This window comes from Phyllobates terribilis, unplaced genomic scaffold (genome assembly GCF_046119375.1).
Source record: "Phyllobates terribilis strain yellow unplaced genomic scaffold, ASM4611937v1 Scaffold_8__6_contigs__length_399053987, whole genome shotgun sequence".
Taxonomy (NCBI): Eukaryota; Metazoa; Chordata; class Amphibia; order Anura; family Dendrobatidae; genus Phyllobates; species Phyllobates terribilis.
The window spans coordinates 364,196,128-364,220,176 of record NW_027362768.1 but is presented as its reverse complement, the minus strand read 5'-3'; the positions used below and the strand labels follow the sequence as shown (position 1 = coordinate 364,220,176).

General features: G+C 40.0%; 1 protein-coding gene across 1 annotated transcript in view; it reads right to left on the bottom strand.

The window, feature by feature from the left end:
- The window catches only part of IL17RC (interleukin 17 receptor C), a 53,569-nt gene that overhangs the window by 3,783 nt on the left and 25,737 nt on the right, over positions 1-24,049 (bottom strand). Inside the window, exons 2-16 of the mRNA XM_073644820.1 lie at positions 21,784-21,805; positions 21,423-21,575; positions 21,212-21,337; positions 20,316-20,446; positions 20,091-20,202; positions 10,119-10,163; positions 9,829-9,962; positions 8,659-8,718; positions 8,354-8,411; positions 7,914-8,092; positions 5,907-5,957; positions 5,616-5,664; positions 4,206-4,318; positions 2,953-3,021; positions 2,398-2,449 (exon numbers count right to left, since the gene is read on the bottom strand). Of these exons, the coding sequence (XP_073500921.1) occupies positions 2,398-2,449; positions 2,953-3,021; positions 4,206-4,318; positions 5,616-5,664; positions 5,907-5,957; positions 7,914-8,092; positions 8,354-8,411; positions 8,659-8,718; positions 9,829-9,962; positions 10,119-10,163; positions 20,091-20,202; positions 20,316-20,446; positions 21,212-21,337; positions 21,423-21,575; positions 21,784-21,805 (1,354 nt within the window). The remainder of the gene's footprint in view (positions 1-2,397; positions 2,450-2,952; positions 3,022-4,205; positions 4,319-5,615; positions 5,665-5,906; positions 5,958-7,913; positions 8,093-8,353; positions 8,412-8,658; positions 8,719-9,828; positions 9,963-10,118; positions 10,164-20,090; positions 20,203-20,315; positions 20,447-21,211; positions 21,338-21,422; positions 21,576-21,783; positions 21,806-24,049) is intronic.

Below are 24,049 nucleotides of genomic sequence, written 5' to 3'. Positions count from 1 at the left end.
CAATTCCAAGAAATGATTTACTACCAGGAAACGGAGGCAGGCGGCCTCGGGCGAGAAGGTTTCCCCTGTTTATTGACTTTTCTTTGCATTGTTGATAGTGAATAAGCATCAGAGTCAAATCCACAGCCGGGTTCATATCGGCCGATTATAGGGAACATATCTGGGCCGAATGGCTTATGCCACTCAGGATGAAAAGGCTCAGGCTAGTTTTTTCCCAAATGCCCTTTCTTCACCCTCATACTTGCTGACAATATGCTTCATCTGCAGAGAGGAGAACTGCACAGCAATGGGCCCCTTCTCTCCGGGGTCTCCTTACTAGATGCAGGGTCCGGGCCACCAATCTGGCATGTGCCCACCGTTGCGTACGTGGCAATAATGTGGCAACGCACAGCATCTATAGCGCCCATTGGCCAAAATTTATAAAAATGGTAAATTTGAAACAGACAAATTTGGAATTTTTTTATTTATTCTTTTTACTTTTTTGGGGGCAAAATGGTGCAAAAAGTGATTAAAACACTTATTATTAATAATAATAATAATAATAATAATATAAATCCATCAATAATAATAATAAAAAAATGCCTAATAATATAATAAAAAAATAGATATAAAAAGTGCCTCTGTCTCCAGATTTCACAATACAAGTTGCACACGAAATAGATCGTAAACCTGATGTGGCTGATGTACTTACTTACTGGTGTACAAACCCATGACAGCATGACTGTATAATTCTTTCTGGAAGTTTAAACTTAATCTCTGCCCACGTAGCCTGATTGACAGCTCCTCAGGGTCCCTCCACCTCTGCTGCATCTCCACCCACCTAACCTGATTGACAGCTCCTCAGGGTCCCTCCACCTCTGCTGCATCTCCACCCACCTAACCTGATTGACAGCTCCTCAGGGTCTCTCCACCTCTGCTGCATCTCCACCCACCTAACCTGATTGACAGCTCCTCAGGGTCCCTCCACCTCTGCTGCATCTCCACCCACCTAACCTGATTGACAGCTCCTCAGGGTCTCTCCACCTCTGCTGCATCTCCACCCACCTAACCTGATTGACAGCTCCTCAGGGCCCCTCCTCCTCTGCTGCACTGTGCTCCTAACAAGCTGCAGCAGACTGCATGAGTTATCCAAGATTGAACAGCTGTCAGTCAGGCCGGTGCGTGGAGACTGGATACACTTGGACTCATGAGCTCTCATTCTGATATGGATTTTCTCAGTGAGCACCACACCAGCCTCATCAGGTCTAAAAGATCTTGTTATTATGTTAATGCAGTTTGTATTGTGAAATCTGGTGACAGATCCACTTTAATAAAATGAATAACATTATAAGTCACATATTAACTTAGTAAATGCCCCACTGTCCCGGGGTGATCCCAGCTATTTTGCTTCCTCTAGTTCTCTTGGCTGCTCGTCTGTGTAAGGTTCTGGGTCACTAACGGTTCAGAATGTGAGATAATCGGAGGCAAATACCTGCACATAGTTCCCTCCAACCACAAAAATATGCGCTAATGTATGTCATTCTACAGGAGGAGGAGGTGAGCTGTGACATCAACTATAGTGAATGGTGGATCCTGTGTCATCTACTGTATATAGAGGTGTTGTCAGTCATTGTACAGGAGGAGGAGGTGAGCTGTGACATCACCTATTGTGAATGGTGGATCCTGTGTTATCTACTGTATATAGAGGTGTTATCAGTCATTCTACAGGAGGAGGTGAGCTGTGACATCCACTATTGTGAATAGTGGATCCTGTATTATCTACTTTATACAGAGATGTTATCAGTCATTGTACAGGAGGAGGAGAGCTGTGACATCACCTATTGTGAATGGTGGATCCTGTGTTATCTGCTGTATATAGAGGTGTTATCAGTCATTGTACAGGAGGAGGAGGTGAGCTGTGACATCACCTATTGTGAATGGTCGATCCTGTGTTATCTACTGTATATAGAGGTGTTATCAATCATTGTACAGGAGGAGGAGAGCTGTGACATCACCTATTGTGAATGGTGGATCCTGTGTTATCTACTGTATATAGAGGCGTTGTCAGTCATTGTACAGGAGGAGGAAGTGAGCTGTGATATCACCTATTGTGAATAGTGGATCCTGTGTTATCTACTGTATATAGAGATGTTGTCAGTCATTGTACAGGGGGAGGAGGTGAGCTGTGACATCACCTATTGTGAATGGTGGATCCTGTGTTATCAGCTGTGTATAGAGGTGTTATCAGTCATTGTACAGGAGGAGGAGGTGAGCTGTGACATCACCTATTGTGAATGGTGGATCCTGTGTTATCTACTGTATATAGAGGTGTTGTCAGTCATTGTACAGGAGGAGGAGGAGGTGAACTGTGTCTTGATAATTTGCCGCATGTATATAAGTCCACTGCTTTATACTTACACTTTTCCACATTGCAGGCGTAGAACTCACGGTGTTTATCTGGTTTGAAGATCTATAAAGAAAGATAAGTTTTACATGAACTCTTGCTGGACACAGGCGGTCTCCACTCCATAGATGCATCATCACTATAACACTATTAGCTTCATCTTCAAGGGGGTTTCATGTTTCCGGCAATAACGTTTTACAGCTTTCTATTCTGTCTTGTGTTTCAATTCCTCATTATTTCCAAGATCTCTGTTTGCTGTCAGTGACTGGGAACAATACTCATTATATCTGAAGTCTAAAAAAGGAAAACCCCTTCAGAAACTTGTATCTAGACTTGTAGCAAACAATCGGGGGGATATTTTTGCAGTAAAATTGTAAGTATACAGACTTTTCAGCTGTGAGAAGTATTAGGGCCTTGCAGGTTTTATCCCTCAGGATGTCAACAACAAGAAGGTTATTGTTCACTGACAGCAAGCGGAGATCAAAATATATGATTAAGTTTGTAGAATTTTTCAATAATTGAACTTTTTTGACGGAATAACAAGAATTGATGGTTCGGTCCATTCTTACCTTCATACAGTCACCGGCCATGATGTCCTCCACTATCTTCCACTCTAGGAATCCGGCTCCTCTTCTCGCCTGGATGGAGGATGGGGGTTATAATGACCGCAATTAATCAATAATCAACAACTAGGCAATGGACGTCAAAAGTACAAAGAAAAAACTCTTATGCTCATCTCTCCTAGACCCTTGCCTGTCCGGTCCCTCGTTCACTCTTTTTCAGCCCTTTTCTTATTTCGGACCTCCGCCCCTAGTTGTATGCCGTCACTTTGGGGAGCAATGTGATGCATCGCACCCCACATTATGGTGTGGGAACTAGGGAAGAACACCAGAGACCCGAAATGATAAGAAGATGGACGAGAGAAGACAGAGGAGCCGATCGGAGATGTACGAGGAGACGCGAGTCTAAGTCATTTTTCTTTTACCTCTTTCTTGCAGATTCGTTTCGCACCATATCTATTAATTTTTTTCTGATTCTCTTTGGCTCCCACTATCATTGGGATCATACCGAGCCTAAGAACCAAGTTCATCATGATTTAATTCTTAACTTTTGGAATTAATATTTTTTATAGGGAACCTTTCAGTAGAAGTCTGCTCCGCCATTGCTGAAACACAAAGTATTGAAGGTACAAGCAAACTAAACGGGAACTCGTTGGAGCACGTCTAGTTTGCAAGTCGTTCCTTTTTTTCCCCTCCTGCCTGTGATGATGGACATTTCTGGTGGGATTTCTCGCCTCCCCAGCTGAAAAATTGCGCAAGAGCCTTTACTTCCTCGGACAGAGCACATACACAGACCTTTCTGCACATGCGCCGTCCCAGGCAGTAATGACACCAGAGGGCAGGCCGCCCCAGGCGGTAAAGACACCAGAGGGCAGGCCGCCCCAGGCGATAACGACACCAGAGGGCAGGCCGCCCCAGGCGGTAACGACACCAGAAGGCAGGCCGCCCCAGGCGGTAAAGACACCAGAGGGCAGGCCGCCCCAGGCGATAACGACACCAGAGGGCAGGCCGCCCCAGGCGGCAACGACACCAGAGGGCAGGCCGCCCCAGGCGGTAACGACACCAGAGGGCAGGCCGCCCCAAGCGGTAACGACACCAGAGGGCAGGCCGCCCCAAGCGGTAACGACACCAGAGGGCAGGCCGCCCCAAGCAGTAACGACACCAGAGGGCAGGCCAATAGTTTAATGTAGAAATTACTTCCTTCTCAAAATACTTATTTGAAGAAGTATCAAGGCTGCAATGAACACTGGGGGTTTTAGTACCTGGTTGGTTGCATTTTCCAATGTCACGCACTCGTTTTCTCCCATAAAGCAGAAAGAAGTGTTTTCGCGATTGTGCCTCAAGATCAGGACTTCATTCTTCCTCTGTTTTGTCCCTGGTGAGGAAAACGGGGGATAGATAACATTCTGGAGCGGCCGCGAACGTGAACTGACCTTGGAGTAATAATAAGTTAGTGGTGTATTGTAAACCGTGCGCTGGTGTGAAATGCGTGAGTGTGGGGTGAAGGGTTCCCTTTACTAGCACTAAGAAACACCTCCTTGTTACCCATTTATTACCAGGTGTCCCCCTCTGTGGCATCACGCATCCCCTCCTCCCGCGCCAGGGTTTTTTTTATTACTCAAGACGATTAAAGGGGTGTTTTAGGCTGCAATGTCTAGATCTGTGGAGGTCCATCCGCTGAGACCCCACTTAAAAAGATGAGTGAATTGATTTTAATTTAATTAAATTGGTTTCAAATTTCCCCAAATTTGTTGTATGTTTGGAAATTAGAATCAGGCAAATCCAACAAAATAGAAGCCAGTCCACTGCCATTATTTTGGGTTCATATCAGCCAAGCAAGTCTTGAAAAACTAAATATTATTATCTCCTGGACCCTCGCCCGTCCTGCTGCCCGTTGGACGGATTCCTAAGGCACCCGCTATGGCTCTGGTCTCTTCTTCAGTCTTTGCAAGCACATCCGGCCCCGTCCAGGCCCTGGTTCACTCTTTACCATCAGGACGTCCTTCGCCTGACGCAGTATCATGGGGCAGCATATACCATGTCGTCAGCATGTGTATCGAGGCCGGAGCCGGAAGAGCTGGGAAAGAGGAGACCGGAGCAAGGAACAGGGACAGGAAACCAGCCAAGGATCGGCGTGGAGCTGCGGCGTCAGGGACAGATGCGGTGAGTATGGGATGTATATTTTTTAACCACTTCCTTGCCCCTAGGGTTCACAATCTACATTCCCTATCAGTATGCCTCTGGAGTGTGGGAGGAAACCAGAGAACCCGGAGGAAACCCACACAAACACGGGGAGAACATACAAACTCCTTGCAGATGTTGTCCTTGGCGGGATTTAAGCTCAGGACTCCAAAGCTGTAGAGCAACAGTGCTAACCACCGAGCCACAGGCTTTTTTTTACCCTGGCAAACAGGGTACATTCAATTGGCATTAAATATATTCAATTTGCATTAAATATATTCAATGTAAATTTAATTATCTGACCAAATTAGATTTTTTTTTTTGGGGGGGGGGGGGGATTCACTCTTTTGCTCGGCTTTCTCCGCCATAGAGAATGAATGGAGCCGCGGTTATAGCGGCTCCATTATATATCGATATATCGGCATTATATATATCGATATATCGGCAGCACGATACTTTAATCGACGGCCGTCTCATGTCCATGTACTTACCTGTGATGGGTAAGCAGTGGGTGTGTAAAACTTCCCCTTTAATGGACACCTATAAAAAAAAGTAAAGGTTACTATAAAATCTATATTTAATCACATTTTTCCTATTATTTCCCCAATGCCCTTCCCTGCCCCCCTCTTGGTCCGGGCTATAACACAAGTAACTCATCGATTTTGATCTGAACAGTGTAATGCCTAATTGTCCCCTGAGATGGCACTGCATCCCTGATCTGATTGGTTAAAAGATGTTTTAACCCCACCTTCTTTGCAGCAGTTTACTTTATGGTTTTGTACCTGAAGGCACAGCGACGGGTGCAGATTCTCCAACTTCACGGATCCAATTTGCTGTTGAAAGACAAAGTAAAATCAGATTATTTCTCACTGTGTCCCGCACCGCTGGAGTCCGTCCTACGGTGGCCCCGTGTATATCCACGTGTAATGGCCACCTATTATTGTCACTGAATCATTATAAAATCCTTCTGTCTGATGTCTCATCTAATTGGTTCTTGGCAGATATACAACCAAACCGAGCTGTAACCCTACGGCACCATGGGTACGGGTGTGCGGGATTAATATTCATCTGTGATGGAGGATGACATGACAGTGCATGACCTAAATTAGGGTATGCAAACAATGAGACAGACACACGCTCACACATGTACACACACGTGTTCCCATAGATTCCTAAACGTCAGCTTTACAAAAAGTAGATGGGGGCCAGGGGCTTCTAGTCAGGGGCGGACACCCTGTGCAGCTGTGCAAGGGCCCGAGAGGAAATGGGGCCACTACCATCTCAAAAGCATTATTGGACTGTACAGGGTCCATATACGTTTTTTTGCACAGGGGCCCTTTTTTGTCAGTGTCCACCACCACTACTAGTTACACTCCATTATTTAGGCACACAGATATAAGAATAACACTCTATGGGCATCATACTATCCATGCAACACAGATCTGTGATATGGAAGTGTGAATGGGGCCTTATAGTGCCCCAATATCAGTGCCAGTATCCGGCCGTGCTGCACTGCTAGAGAGACAATGGATAAACATGAGCTAGATATATAGAGAGATAAATCGATATTAGACAGGTGCTCGGCTCAGTAGATATCAGAGCTCTTTTTTTTTTTTTTTTGCACCGTGCAACAAATGGAAACACGAAGTACAATAATAAAACGGCCGAACATTCCGTCACATTCCGCAACATTCCGAATGCTCCATTAACCTTAATCTCATTCCCCGGGGGGGTGAGGAGGAGGATAATGTGTGCGCCGGATGACGTGAACTTTGCACAAGTCATAAAATCCACCCAGTAATATAAAGTGTCTTATCAAAAATTAGGCAATGAAAGGGAATTTAATAGAAGGCGGCAAAGATGGCCAACAGGAGCGTTCATCTAGTGCCTTCAAGTAAAGAAAAAATTCGAGTCAATCTTTTTTTTTTTTTCAGATGGTGAAGAGGAGGCTGTGGGGGGATGGGGTAAGGGATTTTAGGTTGATTTATAGATTTATCTTGTAAAATGATTATTTTTCTGTGTGATATTTAGTAAAATTAAAAACATTATAAAAAGTAATTGGGCAATTTGTAAATCATCAGTCTGGACTCTCTCACCCCCCGTTCTCAACCTCACAGCTCCCTGAATCTGCGTCGTTAACATAATAATAAAATACTGAATTATAGGGTATTTGAAGTCCCTTTTTGTTAAGAAACACTAGTTGTAATAGCATGGTGTTGGGGGAGAGCAAAATGGGTTGTTGCCCCAGGCACTTAATTCTAGGGGGCACAAAAACTGACGACCACCCTCCGTCAAATGATCCAATGCCCCAAGTGACGCCGGCAACCGTTGCTGACTTTGGAGTGGGGCACACTGGCACAGTAAGTGCCCACCTTATGGCTAGCATGTTGAATGGATAAAGTTTTGTCAATTTGGTAGCTTTGGATAGTTGATATGCAGAGCGCAGCAGACAAGATGCGTTTGTCATTGGCTGCTGCACTCTGCATAGACAGCAAACTATTATTACATCACTGTTTTCTTAAAATACTATATATGTGCTTGGTGGGATAAGGGGTTTAATACCAAACTGGTGGGATTCTGGGAGAGTTAATAGTCCAAGGGTTGGAGAGGCACAAACTACTTGCCCGGTCCCAGACACTGGAAAGTCCCCAAAAAAACAAAAACAGGACTGTTGGAACATATGGAGAAATAATATTTTTCCCATGATAGCTCCCAATAACAACAAAGGATCTCAGCTATCATTTTCCTTTGAGCAGTTTAAGAAATAAAAGCCGGACTCGAGCCTTCACCTCGCTCAAAATCTCCTTCCTGGTGTTCGGGATTTCTCGGCATTCTGAATGGTTATTGGGTTTCCAACAAAGGGAAAATTCGGCGGAGAGATTACAAGGCGCTGACAGATTGTAGAGCGGAGTGTTGTCCTTTATTTTCACATTAAACGCGCTCGACCTCATAATCTTCTTTTCTGACACTGAAATAAAACAGAAACAGGATTTTATTTCAAGGTCACGTTCACACGTTCAGTATTTTACATCAGTATTTGGAAGCCAAAATCATGAGTGGAACAATCAGAGGAAAAGTATAATAGAAACTCGTCACCACTTCTGTATTTATCACCCACTCCTGGTTTTGGCTTAGAAATTAAAAATTGTAATCATGTAAGAATTTGGTTAGTTTTACTGGGATTGCAACATGATCAAAACCGGCCAAATGAATGTATTTCTATACTTACCTGATGAAAACGGGCAATGTAGCGTCCTGACGGCGTCCACCCGATCACTGTACCAAGCCTGCGGGGAACAGCGCCACAATTATCATGTAAAAGGAAAAACTATAGATAGGAATTACACAATGTCTCCAGGATTAAGAATAAGGGTTCATCCTCATCGCCCCCCTATATCTACAATTCTACCAGGGAGATAAGTGGAGTCGGACGTACCAGGCAGCTGCTTATCGCCTCTACCTATGGCAAGAACAAGTACGGTCGATCATCACTGCTCAATCCCCAATGTGAACGCAGAATAATAGAAAACTTACTTCAAAACACAAACATGGGACGATATCTGATGTGGGGAAAATGTAACGCTGATCTCCATACTGAAAGAAAGAAAATGTACTGAGTAATTATAAGAAATGGTTACAATATCTATCTATCCATCCATCTAATCATCCATCCATCCCTCCATCTAATCATCCCTCCATTTAATCATCCATCCATCCAATCATCCATCCATCCAATCATCCATCCATCTAATCATCTGTCCATCCATCTAATCATCCAATCATCCATCTAATCATCCAATCATCCATCCCTCCAATCATCCATCCCTCCAATCATCCATCCATCTAATCATCCATCCCTCCATCTAATCATCCATCCATCTAATCATCCATCCAGTCATCTAATCATCCATCCCTCCATCTAATTATCCATCCAGTTATCTAATCATCTATCCATCTAATCATCCATCCCTCCATCTAATCATCCATCCATCTAATCATCCATCCATCTAATCATCTATCCATCTAATCATCCATCCCTCCATCTAATCATCTATCCAGCCATCTAACCATCCATCCATCTAACCATCCATCCATCTAACCATCCATCCATCTAATCATCCATCCATCTAACCATCCATCCATCTAATCATCCATCCATCTAATCATCCATCCATCTAACCATCCATCCATCTAATCATCCATCCATCTAATCATCCATCCATCTAATCATCCATCCATCTAACCATCCATCCATCTAATCATCCATCCATCTAATCATCCATCCATCTAATCATCCATCCATCTAATCATCCATCCATCTAACCATCCATCCATCTAATCATCCATCCATCTAACCATCCATCCATCTAATCATCCATCCATCTAATCATCCATCCATCTAATCATCCATCCATCTAATCATCTTTTCATCCCTCCATCTAATCATCCATCCATCCATCTAATCATCCATCCATCTAATCATCTATCCATCTAATCATCTATCCATCTAATCATCCATCCATCTAATCATCCATCCATCTAATCATCCATCCATCTAATCATCTCTCCATCCATCTAATCATCTATCCATCCATCTAATAATCTATCCATCAATTGAGTCATCTATCCATCTATCTATTCCTCCATCTACTGTATACTTTATAAATATTATTAAATAATACCGTACATTGTGCCAATACTCACTAAATTGTATCTTGTGTCATTCCGTTGGTGTCTGGATTTATGATAGACCCGTAACGTTGTGTTCCTCTTGGAGGTCCCATTATCTACACCGACAGACATGTTATGGCTGTCACCGGTTATATTTATCCTGGGAGCTGCATGGGAAAGAAGCAGGTTTGTAATAATTTAGTTATAGAAATGAATATCCTGCAGCTGCCAGGACGAGCGAGGTGGATCCACAACAGCTGGAAAGCCACAGAGTGAGGATCACTGCTCTAAACCAAGACTGAGAACATCTAAGATTGAATTACCTTCACATTCCAGAATATTCTCTTTTGGATCCAGTTCTCTGCAACCTTCAAAACAGCAAAATATTTATTAGAATTTCTAAGAAAATTATTTTACAATCTACTACACTGCTAACATTAATAAAGTTCACTTGTTTCCGAACTACAATAGTACTGCTCCTATGTACAAGAATATAACTACTATAATACTGCTCCTAGGTACAAGAATATAACTACTATAATACTGCTCCTAGGTACAAGAATATAACTACTATAATACTGCCCCTATGTACAAGAATATAACTACTATAATACTGCTCCTAGGTACAAGAATATAACTACTATAATACTGCCCCTATGTACAAGAATATAACTACTATAATACTGCTCCTAGGTACAAGAATATAACTACTATAATACTGCTCCTATGTACAGGAATATCACTACTATAATACTGCTCCCTATGTACAAGAATATAACTACTATAATACTGCTCCTAGGTACAAGAATATAACTACTATAATACTGCTCCTAGGTACAAGAATATAACTACTATAATACTGCTCCTAGGTACAAGAATATAACTACTATAATACTGCCCCTATGTACAAGAATATAACTACTATAATACTGCTCCTAGGTACAAGAATATAACTACTATAATACTGCCCTTATGTACAAGAATATAACTACTATAATACTGCTCCTATGTACAAGAATATAACTACTATAATACTGCCCCCTATGTACAAGAATATAACTACTATAATACTGCCCCCTATGTACAAGAATATAACTACTATAATACTGCCCCTATGTACAAGAATATAACTACTATAATACTGCTCCTATGTACAAGAATATAACTACTATAATACTGCCCCCTATATACAAGAATATAACTACTATAATACTGCCCCCTATGTACAAGAATATAACTACTATAATACTGCTCTTATGTACAATAATATAACTACTATAATACTACCCCCTATGTACAAGAATATAACTACTATAATACTGCCCCCTATGTACAAGAATATAACTACTATAATACTGCCCCCTATGTACAAGAATATAACTACTATAATACTGACCCCTATATACAAGAATATAACTACTATAATACTGACCCCTATATACAAGAATATAACTACTATAATACTGCTCCTATATACAAGAATATAACTACTATAATACTGCTCCTATGTACAAGAATATAACTACTATAATACTGCCCCCTGTGTATAAGAATATAACTACTATAATACTGCTCCTATGTACAAGAATATAACTACTATAATACTGCTCCTATGTATAAGGATATAACTACTATAATACTGCTCCTATGTACAAGAATATAACTATAATACTGCCCCCTATGTACAAGAATATAACTACTATAATACTGCTCCTATGTACAAGAATATAACTACTATAATACTGCTCCTATGTACAAGAATATAACTACTATGATACTGCTCCTATGTACAAGAATATAACTACTATAATACGGCTCCTATGTACAAGAATATAACTACTATAATACTGACCCCTATATACAAGAATATAACTACTATAATACTGCTCCTATGTACAAGAATATGACTACTATAATACTGACCCCTATATACAAGAATATAACTACTATAATACTGTCCCCTATATACAAGAATATAACTACTATAATACTGCCCCCTATGTACAAGAATATAACTACTATAATACTGCCCCTTTGTACAAGAATATAACTACTATAATACTGCCCCTATATACAAGAATATAACTACTATAATACTGCCCCTATATACAAGAATATAACTACTATAATACTGCCCCTATATACAAAAATATAACTACTATAATACTGCCCCTATGCACAAGAATATAACTACTATAATACTGTCCCCTATATACAAGAATATAACTACTATAATACTGCCCCCTATGTACAAGAATGTAACTACTATAATACTGCCCCTATGTACAAGAATATAACTACTATAATACTGCCCCTATATACAAGAATATAACTACTATAATACTGCCCTTATATACAAGAATATAACTACTATAATACTGCCCCTATATACAAAAATATAACTACTATAATACTGCCCCTATGTACAAGAATATAACTACTATAATACTGCCCGTATATACAAGAATATAACTACTATAATACTGCCCCTATGTACAAGAATATAACTACTATAATACTGACCCTATGTACAAGAATATAACTACTATAATACTGCTCCTATGTACAAGAATATAACTACTATAATACTGCCCCCTATGTACAAGAATATAACTACTAGAATACTGTCCCTATGTACAAGAATATAACTACTATAATACTGCTCCTATGTACAAAAATATAACTACTATAATACTGCTTCTATGTACAAGAATATAACTACTATAATACTGCCCCCTATGTACAAGAATATAACTACTATAATACTGCCCCTATGTACAAGAATATAACTACTATAATACTGCCCCCTATGTACAAGAATATAATTACTATAATACTGCCCCCTATGTACAAGAATATAACTACTATAATACTGTTCCTATATACAAGAATATAACTACTATAATACTGCTCCTATATACAAGAATATAACTACTATAATACTACCCCCTATGTACAAGAATATAATTACTATAATACTGCCCCCTATGTACAAGAATATAACTACTATAATACTGCTCCTATATACAAGAATATAACTACTATAATACTGCTCCTATGTACAAGAATATAACTACTATAATACTGCCCCCTATGTACAAGAATATAACTGCTATAATACTACCTCCTATGTACAAGAATATAACTACTATAATACTGCTCCAATGTACAAGAATATAACTACTATAATACTGCTCCTATGTACAAGAATATAACTACTATAATACTGCCCCTTGTGAACAAGAATATAACTACTATAATACTTCCCCTATGTACTAGAATATAACTACTATAATACTGCCCCTATGTACAAGAATATAACTACTATAATACTGCCCCTATGTACTAGAATACAACTCCTATAATACTGCTCATATGTACAAGAATATAACTACTATAATACTGCTCCCTATGTACACGAATATAACTCCTATAATACTGCCCCTGTGTACAAGATTATAACTACTAGAATACTGCCCCCTATGTACAAGAATATAATTACTATAATACTGTCCCCTATGTACAAGAATATAACTACTATAATACTGCTCCTATATACAAGAATATAACTACTATAATACTGCTCCTATATACAAGAATATAACTACTATAATACTGCCCCCTATGTACAATAATATAATTACTATAATACTGCCCCCTATGTACAAGAATATAACTACTATAATACTGCTCCTATATACAAGAAAATAACTACTATAATACTGCTCCAATATACAAGAATATAACTACTATAATACTGCCCCCTATGTACAAGAATATAATTACTATAATACTGCCCCCTATGTACAAGAATATAACTACTATAATACTGCTCCTATATACAAGAATATAACTACTATAATACTGCTCCTATGTACAAGAATATAACTACTATAATACTGCCCCCTATGTACAAGAATATAACTGCTATAATGCTACCTCCTATGTACAAGAATATAACTACTATAATACTGCTCCAATGTACAAGAATATAACTACTATAATACTGCTCCTATGTACAAGAATATAACTACTATAATACTGGCGCCTATGAACAAGAATATAACTACTATAATACTTCCCCTATGTACTAGAATATAACTCCTATAATACTGCTTCTATTAACAGGAATATAACTACTATAATACTGCCCTATGTTCTAGAATACAACTCCTATAATACTGCTCATATGTACAAGAATATAACTACTATAATACTGCTCCCTATGTATACGAATATAACTCCTATAATACTGCCCCTGTGTACAAGATTATAACTACTAGAATACTGCCCCTACGGACAAGATTATAACTACTATAATACTGCTCCCTATGTACAAGAATATAACTACTATAATACTGCCCATATGTACAAGAATACAACTCCTATAATACTGCTATGTACAAGAATATAGCTACTATAATACTGCCCCTATGTACAAGAATATAACTACTATAATACTGCCCCTATGTACAAGAATATAACTACTATAATACTGCCCCTATGTACAAGAATATAACTACTATAATACTGCCCCTATGTACTAGAATACAACTCCTATAATACTGCTTCTATGTACAAGAATATAACTACTACAATACTATCCCTATGTACAAGAATATAACTACTATAATACTGCTCCTATGTACAAAAATATAACTACTATAATACTGCTTCTATGTACAAGAATATAACTACTATAATACTGCCCCCTATGTACAAGAATATAACTACTATAATACTGCCCCTATGTAGAATATAACTACTATAATACTGCTCCCTATGTACAAGAATATAACTACTATAATACTGCTCCTATGTACAAGACTATAACTACTATAATACTGCCCCCTATGTACAAGAACATAACTACTATAATACTGCTCCCTATGTACAAGAATATAACTACTATAATACCGCTCCTATGTACAAGAATATAACTACTATTATACTGTCCCTATGTACAAGAATATAACTACTATAATACTGCCCCTATGTACAAAAATATAACTACTATAATACTGCCCCCTATGTACAAGAATATAACTACTAAAATACTGCCCCTATGTACAAGAATATAACTACTATAATACTGCCCCCTATGTACAAGAATATAACTACTATAATACCGCCCTTATGTACAAGAATATAACAACTATAATACTGCCCCCTATGTACAAGAATATAACTACTATAATACTGCTCCTATGTACAAGAATATAACTACTATAATACTGCTCCCTATGTACAAGAATATAACTACTATAATACCGCTCCTATGTACAAGAATATAACTACTATTATACTGTCCCTATGTACAAGAATATAACTACTATAATACTGCCCCTATGTACAAGAATATAACTACTATAATACTGCCCCTATGTACAAGAATATAACTACTATAATACTGCCCCTATGTACAAGAATATAACTACTATAATACTGCCCCTATGTACAAGAATATAACTACTATAATACTGCCCCTATGTACAAGAATATAACTACTATAATACTGCTCCTATGTACAAGAATATAACTACTATAATACTGCCCCTATGTACAAGATTATAACTACTAGAATACTGCCCCTATGTACAAGATTATAACTACTATAATACTGCTCCCTGTGTACAAGAATATAACTACTATAATGCTGTCCCTGTGTACAAGAATATAACTACTATAATACTGCCCCTATGTACAAGAATATAACTACTATAATACTGCCCCTATGTACAAGAATATAACTACTAGAATACTGTCCCTATGTACAAGAATATAACTACTATAATACTTCCCCTATGTACAAGAATATAACTACTATAATACTGCCCCTATGTACAAGAATATAACTACTATAATACTGCCCCCTATGTACAAGAATATAACTACTATAATACCGCCCTTATGTACAAGAATATAACTACTATAATACTGCCCCCTATGTACAAGAATATAACTACTATAATACTGCTCCTATGTACAAGAATATAACTACTATAATACTGCTCCCTATGTACAATGTAGCGTCGGCGTCCCTGCCTCCTGCTAGGCAGGGACGCTGTTCCCCTCACCTCTCTGCTCCGTGCCCGGCGGCTTCCTCCCGCTCTGCTTGCAGCGCGCGCTCTCCCCCGGTTACTAAGGAGTCCCCAATGGCCGGAGGATCCCTCCATATATAAGGCACCTCCTCCAAAATGGAGGTGCCCGAGCAATGTTGTTGCACTGTTCACTACTCTGCTTCAGCCCTCAGGTCCCTTTTCCAGTTACCTGCCAGTTACCTGCCAGTTTCCTGCCAGTTTGCTGTCTGATTCCTGCCTGTTATCCGCTTACCTGCTTGCTAGCCTGAGGTCCGACGGTCTGCCTTCCGACACCAGTCAGTCTGTCTATGGACCAGCTTGCCCGCTCACCTGGGAGCGCTCATCTGCTACCTGCCTGTTAGCCTACCTGGAGGCTCCGTCGTCACGTGCTGTGACCACCTGCCTGTCCAGAGACTCTCTCCTGCTCACCTGGGAGCACACATCTGCTACTCACCTGCTAGCCTACCTGGAGGCTCCGCCGTCACGTGCTGTGACCACCTGCCTGTCCAGAGACTCTCGCCTGCTCACCTGGGAGCACACATCTGCTACTCGCCTGCTATCCTACCTGGAGGCTCCGCCGTCACGTGCTGTGACCACCTGCCTGTCCAGAGACTCTCGCCTGCTCACCTGGGAGTACACATCTGCTACTCGCCTGCTAGCCTACCTGGAGGCTCCGCCGTCACGTGCTGTGACCACCTGCCTGTCCAGAGACTCTCGCCTGCTCACCTGGGAGCACACATCTGCTACTCGCCTGCTAGCCTACCTGGAGGCTCAGCCGTCACAGGTCGTACCTGCCCTTTACCCAGAGACTGCCCCGGTCACTTGCCGTGACCACCTGCCCGTTACCCAGAGACTGTCCCGGTCACTTGCCGTGACCACCTGCCCGTTATCCAGAGACTGTCCCGGTCACTTGCCGTGACCTCCTGCCCGTTTACCCAGAGACTGTCCCGGTCACTTGCCGTGACCACCTGCCCGTTACCCAGAGACTGTCCCGGTCACTTGCCGTGACCTCCCGCCCGTTTACCCAGAGACTGCCCCGGTCACTTGCTGTGACTACCTGCCCATCTTCCCTGGGCGCCACCCGCTTCCTTACAAGGACCGCCCCCTTGTATAGTTGCTCAGAGGTTCCGCCTCCCAGACCCGTTACATACAAGAATATAACTACTATAATACCGCTCCTATGTACAAGAATAAAACTACTATTATACTGTCCCTATATACAAGAATATAACTACTATAATACTGCCCCTATGGACAAGAATATAACTACTATAATACTGCCCCTATGTACAAGAATATAACTACTATAATACTGCCCCTATGTACAAGAATATAACTACTATAATACTGCCCCTATGTACAAGAATATAACTACTATAATACTGCCCCTATGTACAAGAATATAACTACTATAATACTGCTCCTATGTACAAGAATATAACTACTATAATACTGCCCCCTAAGTACAAGAATATAACTACTATAATACTGTCCCTTATGTATAGGAATATAACTACTATAATACTGACCCCTAAGTTCAAGAATATAACTACTATAATACTGTCCCCTATGTATAAGAATATAACTACTATAATACTGCCCCCTATGTACAAGAATATAACTACTATAATACTGCCCCCTATGTACAAGAATATAACTACTACAATACTGCATTATGTACAGGAATATAACTACTATAATACTGCCCCTTATGTAGAAGAAGATAACTACTATAATACTGCATTATGTACAGGAATATAACTACTATAATACTGTCCCTTATGTATAGGAATATAACTACTATAATACTGACCCCTAAGTTCAAGAATATAACTACTATAATACTGTCCCCTATGTATAAGAATATAACTACTATAATACTGCCCCCTATGTACAAGAATATAACTACTACAATACTGCATTATGTACAGGAATATAACTACTATAATACTGCCCCTTATGTAGAAGAAGATAACTACTATAATACTGCATTATGCACAGGAATATAACTACTATAATACTGCCCCTTATGTAGAAGAATATAACTACTATAATACTGCCCCCTTTGTACAAGAATATAACTACTATAATACTGCTCCTGTGTACAAGAATATAACTGCTATAATACCGCCCCCTATGTACAAGAATATAACTACTATAATACTGCTCCTATGTACAAGAATATAACTACTATAATACTGCTCCTATGTACAAGAATATAACTACTATAATACTGCTCATATGTACAGGAATATAACTACTATAATACTGTCTCTATGTACAAGAATATAACTACTATAATACTGCCCCTATGTACTAGAATATAACTCCTATAATACTGCCCCTATGTACAAGAATATAACTACTATAATACTGCTCCTATGTACAAGAATATAACTACCATAATACTGCTCCTGTGTACAAGAATATAACTACTATAATACTGCTCCTATGTACAAGAATATAACTACTATAATACTGCCTATGTACAGGAATATAAGTACTATAATACTGCCCCTATGTACAAGAATATAACTACTATAATACTGCCCCTATGTACTAGAATATAACTCCTATAATACTGCCCCTATGTCCAAGAATATAACTACTATAATACTGCCCCCTATGTACAAGAATATAACTACTATAATACTGCTCCTATGTACAAGAATATAACTACTATAATACTGCCTCTATGTACAGGAATATAACTACTATAATACTGCTCCTATGTACAAGAATATAACTACTATAATACTGCCCCTATGTGCAAGAATATAACTACTATAATACTGCTCCTATGTACAAGAATATAACTACTATAATACTGCCCACTATGTACAAGAATATAACTACTATAATACTGCTCCTATGTACAAGAATATAACTATTATAATACTGTCCACTATGTACAAGAATATAACTACTATAATACTGCCCCCTATGTACAGGAATATAACTACTGTAATACTGCCCCTATGTACAAGAATATAACTACTATAATACTGCCTCCTATGTACAAGAATATAACTACTATAATACTGCATTATGTACAGGAATATAACTATTATAATACCGCCCCTATGTACAAGAATATAACTACTATAATACTGCATTTTGTACAAGAATATAACTACTATTATACCGCCCCCTATGTACAAGAATATAACTACTATAATACTGCCCCCTATGTACAAGAATATAACTACTATAATACTGCCCTCTATGTATAGGAATATAGCTACTATAATACTGCCCCCTAAGTACAAGAATATAACTACTATAATACTGTCCCCTATGTATAAGAACATAACTACTATAATACTGCCCCCTATGTACAAGAATATAACTACTACAATACTGCATTATGTACAGGAATATAACTACTATAATACTGCCCCTTATGTAGAAGAAGATAACTACTATAATACTGCATTATGCACAGGAATATAACTACTATAATACTGCCCCTTATGTAGAAGAATATAACTACTATAATACTGCCCCCTATGTACAAGAATATAACTACTATAATACTGCTCCTGTGTACAAGAATATAACTACTATAATACCGCCCCCTATGTACAAGAATATAGCTACTATAATACTGCCCCCTATGTACAAGAATATAACTACTGTAATACTGCCCCCTATGTACAAGAATATAACTACTATAATACTGCTCCTATGTACAAGAATATAACTACTATAATACTGTCCACTATGTACAAGAATATAACTACTATAATACTGCCCCTATGTACAAGAATATAACTACTATAATACTGCCTCCTATGTACAAGAATATAACTACTATAATACTGCATTATGTACAGGAATATAACTATTATAATACCGCCCCTATGTACAAGAATATAACTACTATAATACTGCCCCTATGTACAAGAATATAACTACTATTATACCACCCCCTATGTACAAGAATATAACTACTATAATACTGCTCCTATGTACAAGAATATAGCTACTATAATACTGCCCGCTATGTACAAGAATATAACTACTATAATACTGTCCCTATGTACAAGAATATAACTACTATAATACTGCATTATGTATAGGAATATAACTATTATAATATTGCTCCCTATGTACAGGAATATAATTACTATAATACTGCATTATGTACAGGAATATAACTATTATAATACTGCCCCTATGTACAGGAATATAACTGCTATCATTGTGTCTTACCAGGTAAGTTGTGGTGCACGTGTAGTTCCTCCATGTACCGTGGATCTGTGTACGAGGTTATATTCAGCTCATTACCAGGTCTCGCATTAATACTGTTATATATTACAGATCCCTGTAGAATACATAAAAATAACTGTTATACTATGACAATTCTATTACTGATACTGGCTGCAGGACGTGGTCGGGGGATGACATCCACACAGGACAGGCCTGATAGATCCTTACCACCTTGATGCGGTTGTTGGTGTCGGGTCTCCGAGGAATTGACGTCTGGGGCAATGAGACTCTCACCCAGGAACATAGATAGCTGGTGGGTACAACCCGCAGTATGTACAGGTTGGCGCAGAGCAAGGAATCTGCAAATACAAGGTGATAGTTTGACATTGTTGACTTCGGAGAAGCAGGAACAGAGACAGCTGGAGGGTTCACTTACTATTTACCAAGCAATATCCAAAAGGAAATAGAAGACGTAAATTATACCAATGTCTAATAAACCTATAATTAATTGGTATTTGACCAACACAGGTAGGTATGAAAAGCTCCAGGAGTGGAGGCAGCAGACCTTCGCGAAAAGGCCCAGGAGGTGAGGATGGCCCCTCCCCAGAATGGCCCCATCTCCAACAATGGACTCCTGCAGTTATGGTTAATAGATGGGGTCCTGAACAGGGTATATTAATGCCCTTGACTCCCCCTACACAAATTGCAGTATTTGGTTGTCAAATTGGGAGGTCTTACGAAAATAGACCCCAAATTGGTATTTTTGTGAGCCTTCATGGGTGGAATGAGGAAGGGGCTAAAAAATGTCCCTTGTGTGCGGAAAAAAAAATAGCGTCTTTCTTCCAATAACAGCACCACACATGTCCACGTTCTATTGCAGCTCCATTGAAATGAACTGGGCTAAGCTGCAATACCAAACACAACCTGAGGACAGTGGTGGCGCTTTTTTTTTTTTTTTAAGACCCCAACTTTTTCCAATTCTCTTCGAAATAGCGGGTGGTCCTGAACAAGGCAGATGCAGAGCTGGAACGGAGAGCGGAAGGGAAGATGTAATGGATGCCTCGTACAGGACACAAGGAGGAACAGTAGCCCCCAAAACAAATAGTTGAAAAAGCGCCCCTTACCTTTGCTGGGTTTATTGACCGTTATATACAGGCTGACATCTGTCAAGTCATCGTCTTCTGTGTAATAGTCCAGATCCTCATCATAGTAGTCACTGCAGTCGCCTGAGCCAAATTCTTCCGAAAATTCTGGAAAGTGACACCCCTCGTTAATGCCATTTTCCAATTTACGTGTCGTCCCATGACAAAACCGGCTCCGGTCAGTGACCGATACCTGATATGAAAGCCACGGATATGTCCATGGTGACCTGGACGCAGAGCCGGCAGCCCTTCCCGTCGCACCTTTTCACCGTTTTCGCTCTGATGTCCGTTGGTATCAAAACAGGAAATTTCGCAGTTTCCAGGTCTCCATCGGCACAGAAGGAGTCTGCATTACCAAGGAGAAAGATGGCGTCTTAAAGGGGAAACTGCTACATCATTAATTATACCCATCATAACTTGGGGTGGAAGTTTTTTTTTTTCCTTGTATTACATGATGGTCGGCCGACTGAAGGAAATCATTGAATTTCTAATCCCATTAAATAAAAGTTCATTGCTGAAAAATGTAAGAAGAAGATATTTAACTCTATACATACCCGAGGAATTGCACTGAAGATCCTGAAATGTAAAAAGAAAAAAAGTATGAGTAAAGACAATCGACCAAGGTAAATTTCATCACAGAGTTAGATAATACACTTCTGGCTGCACGCAGCCGCCACTAGAGGGAGCTAACGGCAAGTCAGTTATACAGCTAAAATTGTGTTCAGTGAGCTCCCTCTAGTGGTAGGTACAGGCAAATGCTATCATTGTGTAAGTGGAAGCAGGGGAAGACACTGGATCTCAACAAGGGTATAAGATACATGTCTAGAGAAGAGAATTGTATATTGAAGGAAAGGCTAGCTACAGCGTAAGTAATTTGATTTTGTATATTTCCTTTATTTCCTTAGGGAGGGGATTCTGTAAAGTGGTATGCAAAAGGGCTCTTTGAATCACAAATAATGCATAGGACCCAAAAATTATTACAGACACCATAAATAAATACAGACCAGATATCCCCCCACATACAGATTTAACACCAGACCCCCAAATACAGATTCCAAACGACATACCAGCAATGAGAAATGACTCCAATATGCCTACTTATGGGTGTGGCTTTATTGGCTCCACCGTGGTGCTGTTCAGGCAAAATTGGCAGTGTACAGAGAAGACCCCCTAAATTTACACAGACCCCAGAACTAATTTCCTAAATACAGAGCCTCTAAATATTTACAGACCCTGTGTTAAACAAATACAGATCTCCGAAAGTAGTACAAACTCCAAGCCAGACCCCCTGAATTAATGCAGACACCCTTAACAAATACAGACCTCAGTCCAGAACCTTCAAATACAAACTGCAGACCAGACTCCCTAAATACAGACCACAGACCCCCAGACTGGATCCCCTAAATAAAGACCTCAGACCAGACCCTCTAAATGCAGACCACAGCTCAGATTCCCTAAACACATACCCCAGGACCAGATCCACTAAATACAGAACACAGACCAGATCCCCTAAATACAGACCACAGACCAGACCTTTAAATACAGACTGCAGACCAGACCCCCTAAATACAGACCACGGACCAGATCCACTAAACACATACCCCTAGACCAGATCCCCTAAATACAGACCAGATCGCCTAAACACAGACCCCCCAGACCAGATTCCCTAAATACAGACCTCAGACCAGACCTTTAAATACAGTCATGGCCAAAAGTTTTGAGAATGACACCAAAATTATATTTTCACATGACCTGCTGGCCTCTGGTTTTTATTAGTGTTTGTCTGATGTTTATATCACATACAGAAATATAATTGCAATCATATTATGAGTACCAATAGGTTATATTGACAGTTAGAAAGAGTTAATGCAGCAAGTCAATATTTGCAGTGTTGCCCCTTCTTCTTCAATACCTCTGTAATTCTCCCTGGCATGCTCTCAATCAACTTTTGGACCAAATCCTGACTGATAGCAGTCCATTCTTGCATAATCAATGCTTGCATTTTGCCAGAATTTGTTGGTTTTTGTTTGTCCACCCGTCTCTTGATGATTGACCACAAGTTCTCAATGGGATTAAGATCTGGGGAGTTTCCAGGCCATGGACCCAAAATCTCTATGTTTTGTTCCATGAGCCATTTAGTTATCACCTTTGCTTTATGGCAAGGTGCTCCATCATGCTGGAAAAGGCATTATTGGGCGCCAAACTGCTCTTGGACGGTTGGGAGAAGTTGCTCTTGGAGGACATTCTGGTACCATTCTTTATTCATGGCTGTGTTTTTAGGCAAGACTGTGAGTGAGCCGATTCGCTTGGCTGAGAAGCAACCCCACACATGAATGGTTTCAGGATGCTTTACAGTTGGCATGAGACAAGACTGGTGGTAGCGCTCACCTCTTCTTCTCCGAATAAGCTGTTTTCCAGATGTCCCAAACAATCGAAAAGGGGATTCATCAGAGAAAATGACTTTGCCCCAGTCCTCAGCAGTCCACTCCCTGTACCTTTTGCAGAATATCAGTCGGTCCCTGATGTTTTTTCTGGTGAGAAGTGGCTTCTTTGCTGCCCTCCTTGAAACCTGCCCTTGCTCAAAGAGTCTCCGCCTCACAGTGAGTGCAGAAGCACTCACACCAGCCTGCTGCCATTCCTGAGCAAGCTCGGCACTGCTGGTAGTCCGATCCCGCAGCTGAAACAGTTTTAAGATACGGTCCTGGCGCTTGCTGGTCTTTCTTGGGCACCCTGGAGCCTTTTTGACAACAATGGAAGCTCTCTCCTTGAAGTTCTTGATGATGCGATAGATTGTTGACTGAGGTGCAATCTTTGTAGCTG